Genomic DNA, 16,199 nt, shown 5'->3' with positions numbered 1-16,199 from the left:
TTCAGTTTGCCAGTAACTTACTGTAAATCCATTTCAGCAAAAATACAATATTTACAATTACAGCACCATTTATTTCATTGTGTGCAGTATAAGGAGAAGCACTTTAGCAGCATCTAGAACAGCAGCCTGTAAGTACATTTAAGATTTGTTTCAGTTGTTGTGTATGGTTTGAGGACTTGTTTCCAGCTGTTTGTGTAAAGTTGTAGGACATTTAAACTTGCTTTCAGTTGTGTATAATACTAGAAGTTGTTTAGCCACTGTTTCCTTGGTTACTATAAGAGCTTGTGTAGCGAACGCAGACGCGGTTCGCGTCGTCCGCCTCAGTTTCGGCCCTTGTTTTGACTCTCGAGGCGTGTCCAGCTGAATTCAATCAGCTAGTGCTTTAGGGGTTATATAAACAACTAGTTCACCGCGGCAGCGGTCGCGGCAGCCTCGTGTGAAGACCGACGAGGGTAAAGACCATCGACTCTACCTGCGCGACTCCACCGAGCAAAGACACCGACAAAGCACTTGAGTACTTTACTTTATTGTTTTACTTTACACTTTTTTTTTTTGTTGTCAGTGCACTTTTATTATGTGTTTTCTAATTCCTGTTGTTACTAACACTCGCAAAACACGGGAGGTACGCTGCAGGCGTAATCCTCACAACCTTCGTTCAATACATGTATCTACTATTTCACAACTCTCTCTCTCCGTGGGCCTCTGGAATTGTCAATCAGCTGTTAACAAGGCTGATTTTATTACCTCCATAGCTACATATTCTGACTATAATCTCATGGCTCTAACTGAGACCTGGTTGAGGCCGGAAGACACTGCTACACATGCTACTCTTTCTGCTAATTTCTCTTTTTCCCACACTCCTCGTCAGACAGGGAGAGGGGGTGGGACTGGACTACTAATTTCCAAAGAATGGAAATTTACTCTGATACCGTCCCTGCCAACAATCAGCTCCTTTGAATTCCATGCAGTCACCATTATCCACCCCTTCTACATAAATGTGGTTGTCATCTACCGCCCACCAGGTAAATTAGGTCACTTCCTAGATGAACTGGATGTTCTTCTCTCATCTTTTTCTAATTTTGCCACTCCCTTATTGGTGCTAGGTGACTTCAACATTTACGTTGACAAACCGCAAGCTGCAGACTTTCAGACTCTGCTTGCCTCTTTTGACCTAAAAAGAGCACCTACTTCTGCTACCCACAAATCGGGTAATCAGCTAGACCTTATTTACACACGACACTGCTTCACTGATCAAACAATAGTAACTCCACTACAAATATCTGATCATTTCCTTCTGTCTCTCAACATCCACATTACTCCTGAGCCGCCACACACTCCAACACTGGTTACCTTTCGCAGAAACCTACGATCTCTCTCACCCAATAGACTATCCACCATTGTTTCAGACTCTCTTCCTCCATCTCGCAAACTCACTGCACTTGATTCGAACAGTGCCACTAATACACTCTGCTCCACACTAGCATCATGTCTAGACCGATTATGTCCTCTTGCATCCAGGCCAGCCCGTGCCAGTCCTCCTGCACCCTGGCTCTCGGATGCTCTCCGTGAGCATCGCTCAAAACTTCGGGCTGCAGAGAGAATTTGGCGGAAAACTAAAAATCCTGCACACCTCTTAACATACCAAACTCTTCTGTCCTCTTTCTCAGCTGAGGTTACTTCTGCAAAGCAGACGTATTACCGTCTGAAAATCAACAATGCCACTAATCCTCGCCTACTTTTTAAAACATTTTCCTCCCTCCTCTATCCTCCTCCTCCACCCGCATCCTCCACACTTACTACTGATGACTTTGCTACATTCTTCTGCACCAAAACTGCAAAAATCAGTGCTCAATTTGCTGCACCTACAACAAACACGCAAGATACAACACCAACACCACACACACTCACCTCTTTTTCTCAGCTCTCTGAGTCTGAGGTGTCCAAACTTGTGCTATCTAGCCATGCAACCACCTGTCCACTCGATCCCATTCCCTCTCATCTCTTGCAAGCCATCTCTCCTGCAGTCATACCAACACTGACTCACATAATTAACACATCTCTTGACTCTGGTTTATTCCCCACTACATTTAAGCAGGCTAGGGTAACCCCACTGCTAAAGAAACCCAACCTGGACCATACGCTACTTGAAAACTACAGACCAGTATCCCTGCTTCCATTCATGGCCAAGATTCTGGAGAAAGTAGTGTTCAATCAAGTCCTGGACTTTCTTACTCAAAACAATCTCATGGACAACAAGCAATCCGGCTTTAAGAAAGGCCACTCAACTGAGACTGCCCTGCTCTCGGTCGTGGAGGATCTCAGACTGGCTAAAGCAGACTCTAAATCATCAGTCCTCATTTTGCTGGACTTGTCAGCTGCTTTTGACACTGTCAACCACCAGATCCTGCTATCTACGCTTGAGTCACTGGGCGTTGCGGGCACTGTTATACAATGGTTTAGATCTTACCTCTCTGACAGGTCATTCAGGGTGTCTTGGAGGGGAGAGGTGTCCAACCTACAGCATCTAAACACTGGGGTACCTCAAGGCTCTGTTCTTGGGCCACTTCTCTTCTCCATCTACACATCATCTCTAGGACCAGTCATCCAGAGACATGGATTCTCCTACCACTGCTATGCTGATGACACCCAGCTATACCTCTCTTTTCATCCTGATGATCCCTCGGTTCCAGCTCGTATCTCAGCCTGCCTGTTGGATATTTCACACTGGATGAAAGATCATCATCTTCAGCTGAACCTCGCAAAAACGGAAATGCTTGTAGTTTCTGCCAACCCGACTCTACACCATAACTTTTCAATCCAGATGGATGGGGCAACCATTACTGCATCCAAAATGGTGAAAAGCCTTGGAGTAACGATTGATGACCAACTAAACTTCTCTGACCACATTTCTAGAACTGCTCGATCGTGCAGATTTGCACTCTATAACATCAGAAAGATCCGACCCTTCTTATCTGAACATGCAGCTCAACTCCTTGTTCAAGCTCTTGTTCTCTCCAAACTGGATTACTGCAACTCTCTACTAGCTGGGCTTCCAGCTAACTCTATCAAGCCTCTTCAACTGCTCCAGAATGCAGCAGCACGAGTTGTCTTCAATGAACCTAAACGAGCACATGTCACTCCACTGCTAGTCCGTTTGCACTGGCTGCCAGTTGCTGCTCGCATCAAATTCAAAACTCTGATGTTTGCCTACAAAGTGACTTCTGGCCTAGCACCTTCTTATCTGCACTCACTTCTGCAGATCTATGTGCCCTCCAGAAACTTGCGTTCTGTGAATGAACGTCGCCTCGTGGTTCCATCCCAAAGAGGGAAAAAATCACTTTCGCGAACGCTCACGCTCAATCTGCCCAGTTGGTGGAATGAACTCCCTAACTGCATCAGAACAGCAGAGTCACTCGCTATTTTCAAGAAACGACTAAAAACTCAACTATTTAGTCTCCACTTCACTTCCTAAGCTGCAATTGCCTCTTTGAATATCACACTAATTGTACCAAAAAAAAAAAAAAAAAAAAAAAAAAAAAAAAAACTACTAACACTTCCCTTCTTAGACTTTACAGACCTGAAACTTGCCTTTAGTACTTATTCATTGTTGCTCTTGGTTGTGTAAATTGCTTCCTTGTCCTCATTTGTAAGTCGCTTTGGATAAAAGCGTCTGCTAAATGACTAAATGTAAATGTAAATGTATATACTTACAGTATTGTATATATTCTTACTGTAAATTGTTCTGTCATTTCCACAATGAAACTTTAAATTACAGTAGCATACCGCATGACTGTCCTATTGTAAGATTCAGTTCATATTACAGTTCAGATGCTAGTAACTTACTGTAAATCAATTACAACAAAATACTGTATTTACATTTACAGCACCAGTTACCTTGCTGTGTATATGTTAAAAGTGTTGTATATCTTTACTGTAAAATAAACAGAAATTTTCAAAATAAAGCATAAAAATACAATAATATACTGCATAACTGTCCAACAGTAAAAATTTTGTTTATATTACTGCTCAGTTTGCCAGTAACTTACTGAAAATGAATTACAACAAAAATACTGTATTTACATTTATCTTGCTGTGTACACTGTAGATTTGCAGCATTGTATTTCTTTACTGTAAAATAGTCATTTTCACAATGCAACTTTAAATTACAGTGATATACTGCATAACTGTCCTACTTTAACATTCAGTTCATATTACAGTTCAGTTCGCCAGTAACTTACTGTAAATCCTTTATAGCAAACATACTCTATTTACATATACAGCACTATTTACCTTGCTGTGTATGTATTGACAGCATTGTATATATTTACTGTAAAATATACATTAAGACTACCTTTTTAAATTAATCATTATTGTTTTATTGGGTTTTTTTATATAAATGAGGTGATTTAATAGCGCAATCATTTGCACAACATACATAAAGAGCCTGTAGCCTTTATAACACAATGGAATGAATGAATATAAATTAATAAGGATTTCAAAAGGAACATTCACAATCTTATCAACGCATAATAAGCTGGGAAATAATCAAGTTTGAATGTACTTTTTACAAACATGTTACACTATGAAGAATGTATTTTCATTTTTAAATTATATTATTATTTATTAATTGCACATTGCTGTTATGTTTCATTAGAATTCACTATTATTGAAAATGTGGCGGCACGGTGGCCCTGTGGTTAGCACTGTCACCTAACCCCATCCCTACCCCACCACTAGCTCCATTGAGTGCAATCTCAGCTTGCATCATAAAAGCAGCATCCAGATACTATTGGAGATTTCTATATTTATTACTTACAGTGTTGTCTAGGTGGGTTTGATTTTACAGTAGCAAGAACATTCAAGTAGGCTATATATTAATTTCATAATTGGTGTTAAAACAAAATGCATTTATAGGCACATTTCATAGACTCGCACGCCCATAGCCTGGACGGTCTGGGAGGGATGATATTCGTTGGGTGGTTTAAAAGACCCACCCCTCACTGAAAAAGGTACAGAATTTGTCCCATACACGCACTAATTTGTCCTATTTTGACTGCTATTCCATAATAAATTGTAAAAATAACCCATCCAAAAAGGCTTTAAGACCAAGCAGAATCCTGTGTTGGCAGTCGGAACAGAATTTGGGATGCCGAATTTGGCACAGCCTGACTTCCTGTTCTAAAGTAACACTGAACCAAATTCAGCATGGCAGCTAGAGGCCCTGGTCTTTAGCCTCCTTGTTAGAGCAACCAACTCCTATACAAAGAATTGCCGGTTCGATCTCAGCTTGGACCAGGTTAGGAGAACTGTCAGGGTTACATCAGCATCCCAAATTCTGTCTGAGTAAAGTTGAATGTGCTGGCCAGTTTGTTATTTTCCTAATAAATGACAATAGGCTACAGTTTTGTTTTCTTTTAATTTAAACTAACAGATTCCTATTTTTCTCTGTGATGCAGATGTAATAAATTCATATTTAAAAAAAAAAAAAGTATTCTGTCATGTTTTTTAATCTAAATCTTTGGGAAATGTTTTTGTTACATCAAAAAGTGTGGTTATGATGGCCATCCGACAAGCTAATTCAGCTAAAAATACAGCTTGAAAAGTCCCTAAACTGCAGCATTTAAATCTCATAATTAAATATAAATTGAGGCGAATAACTGAAAAAAGGTCCACTTTTTGAGAATAAAACAACCCTTTTCACCAGGCTAGCTACGTACCTGACTTAGTCTAGAAGTAAATCTAATGGTATTAAGTAGCCCACCAATGTGAGACAAAAGTAATGATGCAAGTGAGATAGACTACAACACAGTACATTTTATCATGATAAACAATGACCTCTGCTGGCATGTTTTATTCTTAAACAGTAAAGGCACATTTAGTTTTTTGAGGACGACAAAACAGCTAAATACTTTGGAATCATGGTTATACATTTAGGTCCTTCCCAACAGAGCAATTTCAGCATATTAACACTGTCTACATATAAAAAAAAAGGTTTGTCCTGTGCAAAAACAACAGTTAACCAAAAACCGTCAGCAACCAACTCTGCACTTATTGTAGGCTAATATTTATAAACGCTTTCATCATTTTTTGAAAGTAGTATTTTCAAATGGTAAATGTATATAAAACGTTAATTAAACAATTGCTTGCTAACTATTAGCCTACTGCAATGTATTTAAACCCACGCTGTTTCATTACTTCCAAAGCATTGGAAATGCATATAAAATGCATTGGAAATGCATATACCAAATATGAATGTGTTTGTTTGCATATATATTTGGTCGTAATATATTTTAAAAAATAATGTATACTTTATTCATAAAATATAATATCAATCGTAAGAAAGAGCACAGACCCCGCCCTCGTCGTAGTGATTGACGTGCTTTTCAGCCTTTCGGTTCGCTCCTCGCGTGTGACATCACCGGCTGTGTCATTTTCCCCGTTTTCTCCGCCTTTCCGCTTCCTTTCCGCCTGCACGAGCCCGCTAGTGAACACGCGAGACTCCTTCTCTCCGCAAAGTGAGTGAATAAATACAGTCGTTTAACAAACCCATATGAGTCTCAAACGAGTAAATAATGAGCGTTTTCATGTCAAAAACACCCTCAGTTCTTCATAAGTGAGACTGCTGTAGTGCAGGAGCTGAGATTGACGTGTTTGCACACACTCCGCTAGCGGAAACGTTAGTAGTAAACCGCCATGTGGCTTAACGATGAATTTACTGTAATAATAGTTTTTTTTCCGAGCACTTACCAACATTAAAAGCCTTTTTGTGCTTTTAATTTGTAAACTCTTATTAGTTTTGGATAGGCTCTCGTTTATGTGTACGCGGTTGTGTTTCAGTGTATTGTATATTCAAGCTTTGACTAATATTTGTATTCGTATGACTAATATTTTTATGTTAATTTCATGTGTAACAATTATTAATAGGCCGTCAAATTAGAATTAATTTAGAGGGATAGGTAACACTTTTTTTTATGGGCAAGCTAATGTGTATGGGTGTTTCCCAGTACTGGGTTGCAGCTGTAAGGGCATCCACTGTGTAATGCATTCTAGATAAGTCGGTAGTTCATTTCGCTGTGGCAGCCCCTGGTGACTAAGCTGAAGGAAAATTAATGTAAAATAATTTAATTTCAGTTTTATTTTTTTTGTCTTGGATATCATATGAACGTCCTTATGTACCTATATACAGATAAAGATAAAATTTTATGCTTATTATCCCTAATTCCTTTTCACACATTTCCCAAAATGCATTTTAAACATTATACTTAATAATTGTAATTGTTAAAATTGTTTTCTTTGGTTTTTGCCATGATGACAGTACATAAAGCAGTATACTTTACTACTGATTTTCCAAGATACTATTCAGCTTAAAGTGACATTTAAAGGCATTTAATTTGTAATTTCTTAATAATTCAATTCTGCTGACATTTATGGAACATTCTACAACAAATGTACATTATCTGTCCCTGAAATAAAAGCACAAAGTATTTCATCCCAAGAGTTTTCTAAAATGGACTGATGGTTGATTTCTTTGAGTTGTTCTGTAAAGGAATGTCATTCGTGTGATTCTCAGATTTTTGTTTTTATTAAAAACACTTTACAAATGTACAAACCCTGTCATTGTCCTTGTCCTCAACCCAGTTGGACTTACAGCTTTATTAGTTTTGGTATACTAAACTGTTATTTAGAAGAAAAGGAAAAACTGAAATAGCAGGTTTAAGTTATCATTCACATCAATTAATTAAAAACATGAAATTATAAATAAATTCTGCAAATAAATGCTAGTTTATGATCGTTCCCATGATTCTGACAGTTCTGTCATTTTTGCATTAAGTTTAACGTGAAATGCAATACACTAGTTTTATGACTCGGGGGTGACAACATTTGATGAAGCAGAAGCTGACAGTGATCAAGGATGCATTCTATCATTAAATTTTATGATTGTATGCTTGTTTTTGTATGTTTTTTTTTTTTTAGTACAAGCTCAAGTCAGGCTTTGTCACGTTTTTTATAAGTGAAAATGTACATTTCTTATGCGCGTGTGTGTGTATGTAAGCTTAATTGAGGTAAAGTTGGTTTTATATTTGCATACTCTGACTTTCTCCTTAATGTAATTTCAGACAAGTTTTATTTGCAATTTCTAAATAGAGAAATCGTATTAGCAGCCAATAACTGAAAGTACAACATAGTTCACAGTTAAATAAATATTGCTAATGTTATTGCAGGTCATTTCTGACCGAATATTCATAGTAGCATGGTAAACAATATAGGGAGCAAGTTGTCACTTAACGAATGTGCAAATATAAAACCAACTTTTCCTCAATTTAAGCTTTGACTAATATTTGTATTCGTTTAAATTGAGTTGACTTTATTTTATGTATAATTGTTAATGGTCTGTAAAATTAGAGTTCATTTAAAGGTATAGTTTGCGAAAATGAAAATGATGATTCAGAAATCAGTTCATTTTAATTACTCATTTTTTTGTGGAACTATACCCTTAATTTCAACAGTCGTGTCGATTGTAGTTTAATCACAAGTGTAAAATATTTTGGCTCTAGTTTTTGCACACCTAATGAAATGCTGTAAAATTAGGGTTCATTTAAATTCAGCTGTTGCTTATACTGTAGTTAAACTGGATGGAAAATATATATATTTTTAATATGATGTGTATTTTAAACCATTGTAGATCATGTTTTTGTTTAAAAAAAAAAAATTATATATATATATATATATATATATATATATATATATATATATATATATTAAGAAACTTAGATTTGTAAGTGTAAGTATTGAATATGTATTTCAAATGTTACCTTGAATATAGCCAGTGCTTTCATGGCATTTAAACATAAATAAGTAATTATTATGTTAAATTATTTGGCTGTTTTGTTTTCACATTCATAAGTTGATGTAAAATAAATATTCTTTAAATACAGCAGTTTTATATAGTTAATCTATTTTATGTTAAAAGATTGTTAATGGACACTTCAGTTGCTGCGTACTTTATAAAGGGATTTTTTTCCACAAAAAAATCAAAAATCCTCACCAATTACTTGCACTTAAGTAGTTCAAATCTTATGATTTTTTTTTTTTATGAACACAAAGCAAGATATTATGAAGAATGTTGGAAAAAAAGCTGTCATTGACCTTTATAGTATAAACAAAAAAAAATTATGGAGTCAATGATGAGTTTATGGAGTTTTCCCCTATAACATTCTTCAGAATATCTTCCTTAGTGTTCAACAAAATAAACTCAAACTGCTTTGGAATAAGGATGATTAAATTATGATGTTTTTAATTTAAGTGAACTATCCCTATAATAATGACCATTGTTCAGTTCAATCTTGCTAATCTATTGATTTTTCTTTTATTTGATGCAGGATGCGTTACGTAGCTGCTTACCTGCTCGCTGCCCTTGGAGGCAAAGACAGTCCCAGCACAGGAGACATCAAGAAGATCCTGGAGAGCGTCGGCATTGAGGCTGATGACGTCCGTATGAGCAAGGTCAGGAAACATTAGACAGGTGTAAATGACTAGGGATTGTCGATTTGGCTTCTCTTTAAAGGTCTTGCAAAATTAAAATAAAGCTTTTAAGATGTTGGTATTGGTACATATGTTTTAAGTATATCTGTAAACCAGTGTGCTAAGAAACAGGGACACAATTTTTTAAGTTACAAACCTGATCCATTTAGGCAGAGGTGACCAAGTAAAGAAACAGGGACACAATTTGCCTTTAGAAGTTACAAACCTGATTAACATCCAGTTAGGCCAGGGGTGTCCAAACTCGGTCCTGGCGGGCCGGTGTCCTGAAGATTTTAGTTCCAACTTGCCTCAACACGCCTGCAAGGATGTTTCTAGAAAGCCCAGTAAGAGCTTGATTAGCTAGCCCAGGTGTGTCTGATTGGGGTTGGAACTAAACTTTGCAGGACACTGGCCCTCCAGGACAGAGTTTATTCATGCCTGATTTAGGCAGAGGTGACAAACTGCAAGCTTTGGGTCAAATTAAATCTTCTGACTAATCAAATGCTCTTTAGTGTCTGACATGTCCGGTTTAATGCTCCACTTTGGCTCAGAATGCTATTGGCTTTCTTTTTTGAAAGGGAGGAGCTACTTTTTAATGGTTTAAGATTACTTCAGACTTTAAATAAAGAAATGCACATTTCTAAGCACTTCACGGGGCCTTTAAAGATGGCATGAAATTAAAATTTGCAATGTCAGTTTTGCTAGCACACATTGATCTTTAGATAAGTAATCTCTGAAAGTTAATCCACTGAAAAAAGTTTTAGTTTTTGGTAATCTTCAAGCAAAGCCTGACCATTTGCTTCTGTGTTTGGAGTGGTGGTCCTTTGTTGATGTCAGTTTGACAATTCAGCCACAACATTAACCATGCCCCACTTACCATTAGTTTGCTTTAAGTGAATGATGTGCGAATAGAAAGCTCTGCCTCTACGGAATATTTTGTTTTTGTTGGAAGTACATCAACATACTAAAATAAGTCTCAGCGCAGACTTTAACAGTCATCTTTCTGTGTTGCAGGTCGTGGCTGAGCTCAATGGCAAAAATGTGGAGGAGGTGATTGCCCAGGGTGAGTTGGTCATTGTTTGAAACTACTACCATAATGCTTATAGATATGGATGAGGTCTTTGACTTTATTATATGAACCTGTTGCTTTAATGCTGCGTTCACACCAAACGCAGAACGCGCGTCAAGTGCGAGTGATTTACACGTTAAAGCATGCAAACGCGCGAATAGACATCCTGCGACGCGTTACATGCGAATGGTGTGGCGCGAATTGAGCGTTTGACGCGCATTTCGTGCAAATCACTCATGGTTCGAAAATCTGAACTTCAACGGACATTTGGGCCACGTTAATCAATCAGAAACTTGCTCTTTTGGGGCGTGATTGTGACGTAGAACCTGTTGATGGGGTTCCGGGGGAAATCTTCCAGCCGACACCAACAAGTCATCAAACTGGGCTTGGCTCAGTCAGAAGCACCGCTGAAAGCCTCCGTCATCCAGGCTTAGTTTCTGGAGTTTATGAGCTCACAGCTGGATGCATCTCTTAAAGGATGTAGTGGACCCAGACACGGTCCTAAACGTACCGATGCTGTTTTTCAGCCTTCATAAAACACATAAACCCTGTTATTTTCTTTTTATTCATGTTTATTTTTTTATATCTGCTCAAGAAAGCCAATCATTCGCGATCGATTAACAAGTGGAAATCTTCTCTCGCTCTGCATGTCTCCTACTGCTGTTCTGTGTACATGCGAGAACCGTCAGCACTCACATAGACAATCTCACATGCTCTGCAGACCCACAGAGACGCAGCTTTTGTGCCAAAATGCAATTGGTTGTAGTTTCTGAATCTCCTAAAATGTCCGGTATTCGGGTTTTACTTTCGGTTTCTAAAGTTGCCATTATTTGTATGCGTTTTGTATTACCTTTTCGCAGTCGCGAGAGAAACATTAATTGATTTATATACTAGGAGAGAACAAAATATACTGGATTGAAAGAATTTGTACATCATTAGAAATGGCTAATCAACTACTTTGCCTAATTTAAATTATCTTCACTTTTTCTTCTAATAATTACTATATTTTTTTGCAATGATGTCTTTTTATTCAGTTTTTCTGTTATTTATTTCTCATTTGCTGTATATTATTAATTTATTGATGTTAATATATTACATACTTTATACATATCTTAAATGCTTTGGCAATACTAAATGTCATGCAAATGAAGCAACTTTAGAGAGAGAGAGAGCAGCCTTTACCTGTAAATGGTTGCACATGGCTAGCTTTTTAAAGTAACTTTAACCCATTAAAAGAAAAGGTGTTTGTGTCATAATAAATAAAAAATATAGTTAATCACTTTTTATTTTATTTTTATTTTTTTTGCATGTAGTTGACTATTTATGAGCTGTGGGTAAAAGTGTATTTCAATCCAGCTAACACCGCAAGTATATTTTAAACCTGTGGGAAGCACTGAGAAAAAAAAAAATTATATATATATATATATATATATATATATATATATATATATATATATATATATATATATTAATCAAACTTTTGTGACCACAGAAAACAAGTTTAAGATGTGATTTTACTTTCAAAGTAAATTTATCTGGGTTTATGTGTTTACTGATTTGCACTAAAAATGTAATCAAGGTTTTTTGTTCTTTTATAATGTAGAAATTTTTCTCTTTTGTTTGGGAGTTAATCAGATTAATACCAGGTTGTACTCATTCTGGTAAGTGTTGCTCGAATTATATAGACTATAAATTAACATGCAACATTTTTCATATAGTTCATTACATTTTCTATGCTTTAAAAAGCAGTGTGTCTTATTAAAGAATAATGAAATCTGGAAACCATATATAAGAAACATTTTACTTTAACCATGGTCAAAAACAACCTGGAGAATTGGGGGAAAAAAGCTACTGACACTTTTGAAAGCAAGGACTTGAAGTCTTTCTCTTGCTTTCATTTAGGTTAGTAGTGGACATGTAAGATTGTACTATAATTTACTGTGCTAGGTAGTTTTGAAAGTAATTTTATGAATAGTTAAGGATGTTTGTTAGAAGCATTTGTAATTTCCATCTTTCAGAAAAGTTTAACAGAAATTGCACTTTGTGATTTACTGCAAAAGGCTTCTTGGAAAACATTTTATAACTCTAAAAGGAAATCCGTTGTTGAGAGAGTTTGTAGAAACCCTGCAGGTCACTTTAACCTCAGTCAAGCTGTTCCTGCCGGTACTTTAAATTCTGGAGGAAAATCATCAGAGGCTACATGACATTTCTGTTTTGTCAGCATATGAGTGTCCTGTTTTCATCTTTTTGAGCATTTCTGATGATCTGTGTTTCTCTGTTTGACAGGTTTCAGTAAGCTGGCCAGTGTGCCGTCCGGTGGAGCTGTAGCAGTTTCCAGTGCCGCTGCACCATCCTCTGGAGGATCTGCTGCCGCCCCTGCCGGTCAGTGTCTCTTTTTTTCATTTAGACTCGCCCTGAGCCTGTTTACACTTGGGATTAATGAAATACTACACCCAAAAATCAATACAGTTTTTACTTAATTTAGAGCTGCGCAATATATAGAATTCTAATTGGGGTTTTATTTATTCATTTATTTTCTCTTAACAAAATTGCGTTATACTATTATTTCATAAAATAACTCCCCAAGTTTGTTTGGTGGTTTTAACAGCACCAAAGAAATACCCAAGCATTATCACAAAGTATACTATTGTTTATTTAAAGCCTCTTAAACATACTAAATAGTTGTGATAACAAATTAAGAAAATAACTACAAGAAAATAAAGTTAATTATAAATTAAATTTTAAACAAGTAAAATAACTATTTTAAAAATAGTAAAATTATATTATTTGAGAAAAAAAACAAAATCCCCGCTGAAATAATGTACAAAAATTACCACAAGAACATTTTTGTACTTTTTAGTGATGTGTGCTTTTGGTTCTAATATATACTTTGAAGATACTAATATAGACCTTTTAGATAAATAAAAATGTATTTTATAAAGGCACCATCTCAGCTTTTAAACCGTTTAAGAGTGGGTGATAATGGATGTGTAATATTCTCTTTGAGAGATTTTAATTATTTTTGGAAGGAATAATATCTACTTGAGTCATGTTCTTTGAGAGCTAATATGTGGGTGGTTTGATTCAGACACTCAAATGTCTTAATGCTTTTTGATGCGAATGTTGTGTAAATAGCCAGTTATGCCTTATACCACAGGATTAAGAGGCTTAAATGTCTCTAAATGTGCTTAAGTTTTTGACTCTTCTAAAGCATAAAAATGCTGTAGTATGTTTGCAGATATTTAAGAAACATGCCAAGTGAACATTCTTGTTTATCTGAAAAACACTGCTGAAATCAGATATTCTGCATGCCAGAACGTCTGTCTTCGTTTTGGTTTTTTACCCACCCAATGCCAGATTAGACAATTATATTTCAGCACCCAGGGTTACCTTGATGGATAACGGCACATTTCATTCACTCTGTCAGAAAGGCTCTTAAAGAAATACGACTGCCAGTGGACAGTAGCAGCCTCCGAAATGAGATGCAGATTCAGAGTTTCACTTGAGGTTATTAATTAGCAAATATTTTAAATATACCGAATGTAAACATTAGGTGAGCAGGTTACATTGTAACCCTGTGTCTTAACAACACGCTACATGATGAGATTTGCAGCGATTAATAAATTGGGCTGTTTGCACCCGACGAAACGTGACAGAAATGTAAATACAGCCATTCAGAAGCACAGAATAGTGCACTCTCTACAAGTGAGAAGGTTTATAATTGATACATATTAAACCTCTTTAACATTATTAAATGTAGATGCTGAATCACTGATATGAGTCGCAGCTCTAAAGTTCAATTTTAAACGGTTTATTTTCAAGATCTGAGGTGAACTATCTGCTGCTGCTTTCAGTAGTATGGCAATAAATGTCATGTAAAATGGCATTTAAACTCACATTATTAGCATTTAACACTGAATAAAGCACATGAGGTGTACCTGAGGTGATCATTGTCAGGTTTCTGTTGTTCAGCTACAAGACATAGAAGCCATTTCTAATATGGAAATATATTACTTGTATCGCATGTCTTTGCTTTTATTTACAACACGACTTAAATCAGCCTTTCAGCTTGATAGTCAGACTCGCTCCTGTTTGTCCTCAATCTGGCAACCTGCGCTTGCGTGTTTTGATTAAGGAATACAATACCTAGTTCAACCACTAGGTGTCAAACTTGCATACTGCACCTTTAAACTAAGTGCTAAATTCTGTGCACTAATATACATGAAAGTGTAAAGCCTTTACAGATAGCCTACAATGAACGTGGAAAGTTGATGCTTATTTAACAATGAATTTATTTACTGTGAATTTTGTCGTATTTTTAACATTGCTGATAATTGAATATTAATTAGATCTCGTTATACTGTTGTCTTGCTGCCAGCCAATTGCTTCATTCTTTCATTGATGGTACACCGCAAACACAAGCACATGCAGTAAACTCAGATCAATCCATCCAGATATTTTCATCTGATTGTGCTGATTCTTTTGAAAGGTGTATTTTGTGTCGTGTGCTGCCATGGTTTGCTCCAATAATTCTGAGCATTTGTTGGTTTAAAGTGAATGTTGTATTGTTGGTCCTGTAATCATGCAAGTTGTCCCCTTTTTTTTCAACAGCGGAGGAGAAGAAAGAAGAGAAGAAAGAGGAGTCTGAGGAATCCGATGATGACATGGGATTCGGACTCTTTGACTAAACTCTCTCCTCGGGACCAAAATAAAGTTTATTACAAAATGATTTTCGCCTCCTTGGGTCATTTCAGAGATGTTCAAATGAAGGTCATGTCATATTAGTGATGGAAATTTGTACTTTAAGATCTCACACACCAGAGTCACATATTACTGTTATTGTCTAAAATGTGTGAAGGAGCTTTATTAAACTTGTCTTAGTGATTTTTGAAGTTTTTAAAAACGCTGAACTTTAATGTTGCCTCACTTTTTTTTTTTTTTCTTTTTTTTTTTTATATTGGCATTCTGTTCATGATCATCAATAATTTTAGAGCAGGCATGTCCAAGTCACAGTTTAATTGCAACTCTGCTCCAACACACTTACCTGTAGGTTTTAAACAAGCATCAAGGAGATCCGGCGTGTTTCTGTGGTTGGAACTGAACTGCAGAGCTGCGGCCCTCCAGGAACTAACTTTGACATCTGGGTTTTAAAGGATCATTTTTATAAACATCACACGGGTAAAAATTCAGCTACTTTGATACCACATTAGCAGGGTTAGTCATTTTTTAATCGCTGCACTGCATATTTTGAAGGCCCAACATTTGCTTTAAATAATCGCAGAGGCTGTGGATTAAAGAAATTGCCATTCACCAACCACTACTATTGACTTAAACCATTCTTAAAAATATTCTTGTCATTCTTGTTCATGCTTGGTCATTACTAGCTTAGCATATCATCATCGAGTCAGATGTGACCATAAGCATTTAGTAAAAAAAAAAAATTTTTTTTCTATTTGAAGCTGAAGGTCTCTAGTAACAGTGTAAGACTGACAAGAAATAAAAGGTTTCTGCTTTCAATGTAACAATGGAATTGTGGTGGTGTTCTTGTCGAGAAAATCTCAAAAAAAAAAAAAAAAAAAAGCTAAGCTGGTCGAACAGCCTGGTTTTA

The 16,199-nt window shown here is 36.4% G+C and overlaps 2 protein-coding genes across 2 annotated transcripts; both read left to right on the top strand.

Annotated features, from left to right (window-relative positions):
• The first annotated feature begins 552 nt into the window (after window positions 1-552).
• Window positions 553-3,522, top strand: LOC141375313 (uncharacterized). Its single transcript, XM_073908095.1, has 2 exons — window positions 553-1,022; window positions 1,104-3,522. The coding sequence occupies exons 1-2, from the start codon at window positions 575-577 to the stop codon at window positions 3,470-3,472; spliced, it is 2,817 nt and encodes a 938-aa protein (XP_073764196.1). The 5' UTR covers window positions 553-574; the 3' UTR covers window positions 3,473-3,522.
• A 2,939-nt stretch (window positions 3,523-6,461) lies between these two features.
• On the top strand, window positions 6,462-15,320 carry rplp2b (ribosomal protein, large P2 b). Its single transcript, NM_001100436.2, is given in 5 exon segments — window positions 6,462-6,515; window positions 9,381-9,504; window positions 10,537-10,585; window positions 12,878-12,973; window positions 15,203-15,320. Coding segments are annotated over 4 exon segments (345 nt in total). The 5' UTR covers window positions 6,462-6,515; window position 9,381; the 3' UTR covers window positions 15,280-15,320.
• Window positions 15,321-16,199: the final 879 nt, after the last annotated feature.

This window comes from Danio rerio, chromosome 7 (genome assembly GCF_049306965.1).
Source record: "Danio rerio strain Tuebingen ecotype United States chromosome 7, GRCz12tu, whole genome shotgun sequence".
NCBI lineage: Eukaryota > Metazoa > Chordata > Actinopteri > Cypriniformes > Danionidae > Danio > Danio rerio.
The sequence above is the reverse complement of the archived record's forward strand: the minus strand, read 5'-3'. Positions and strand labels throughout refer to the sequence as shown.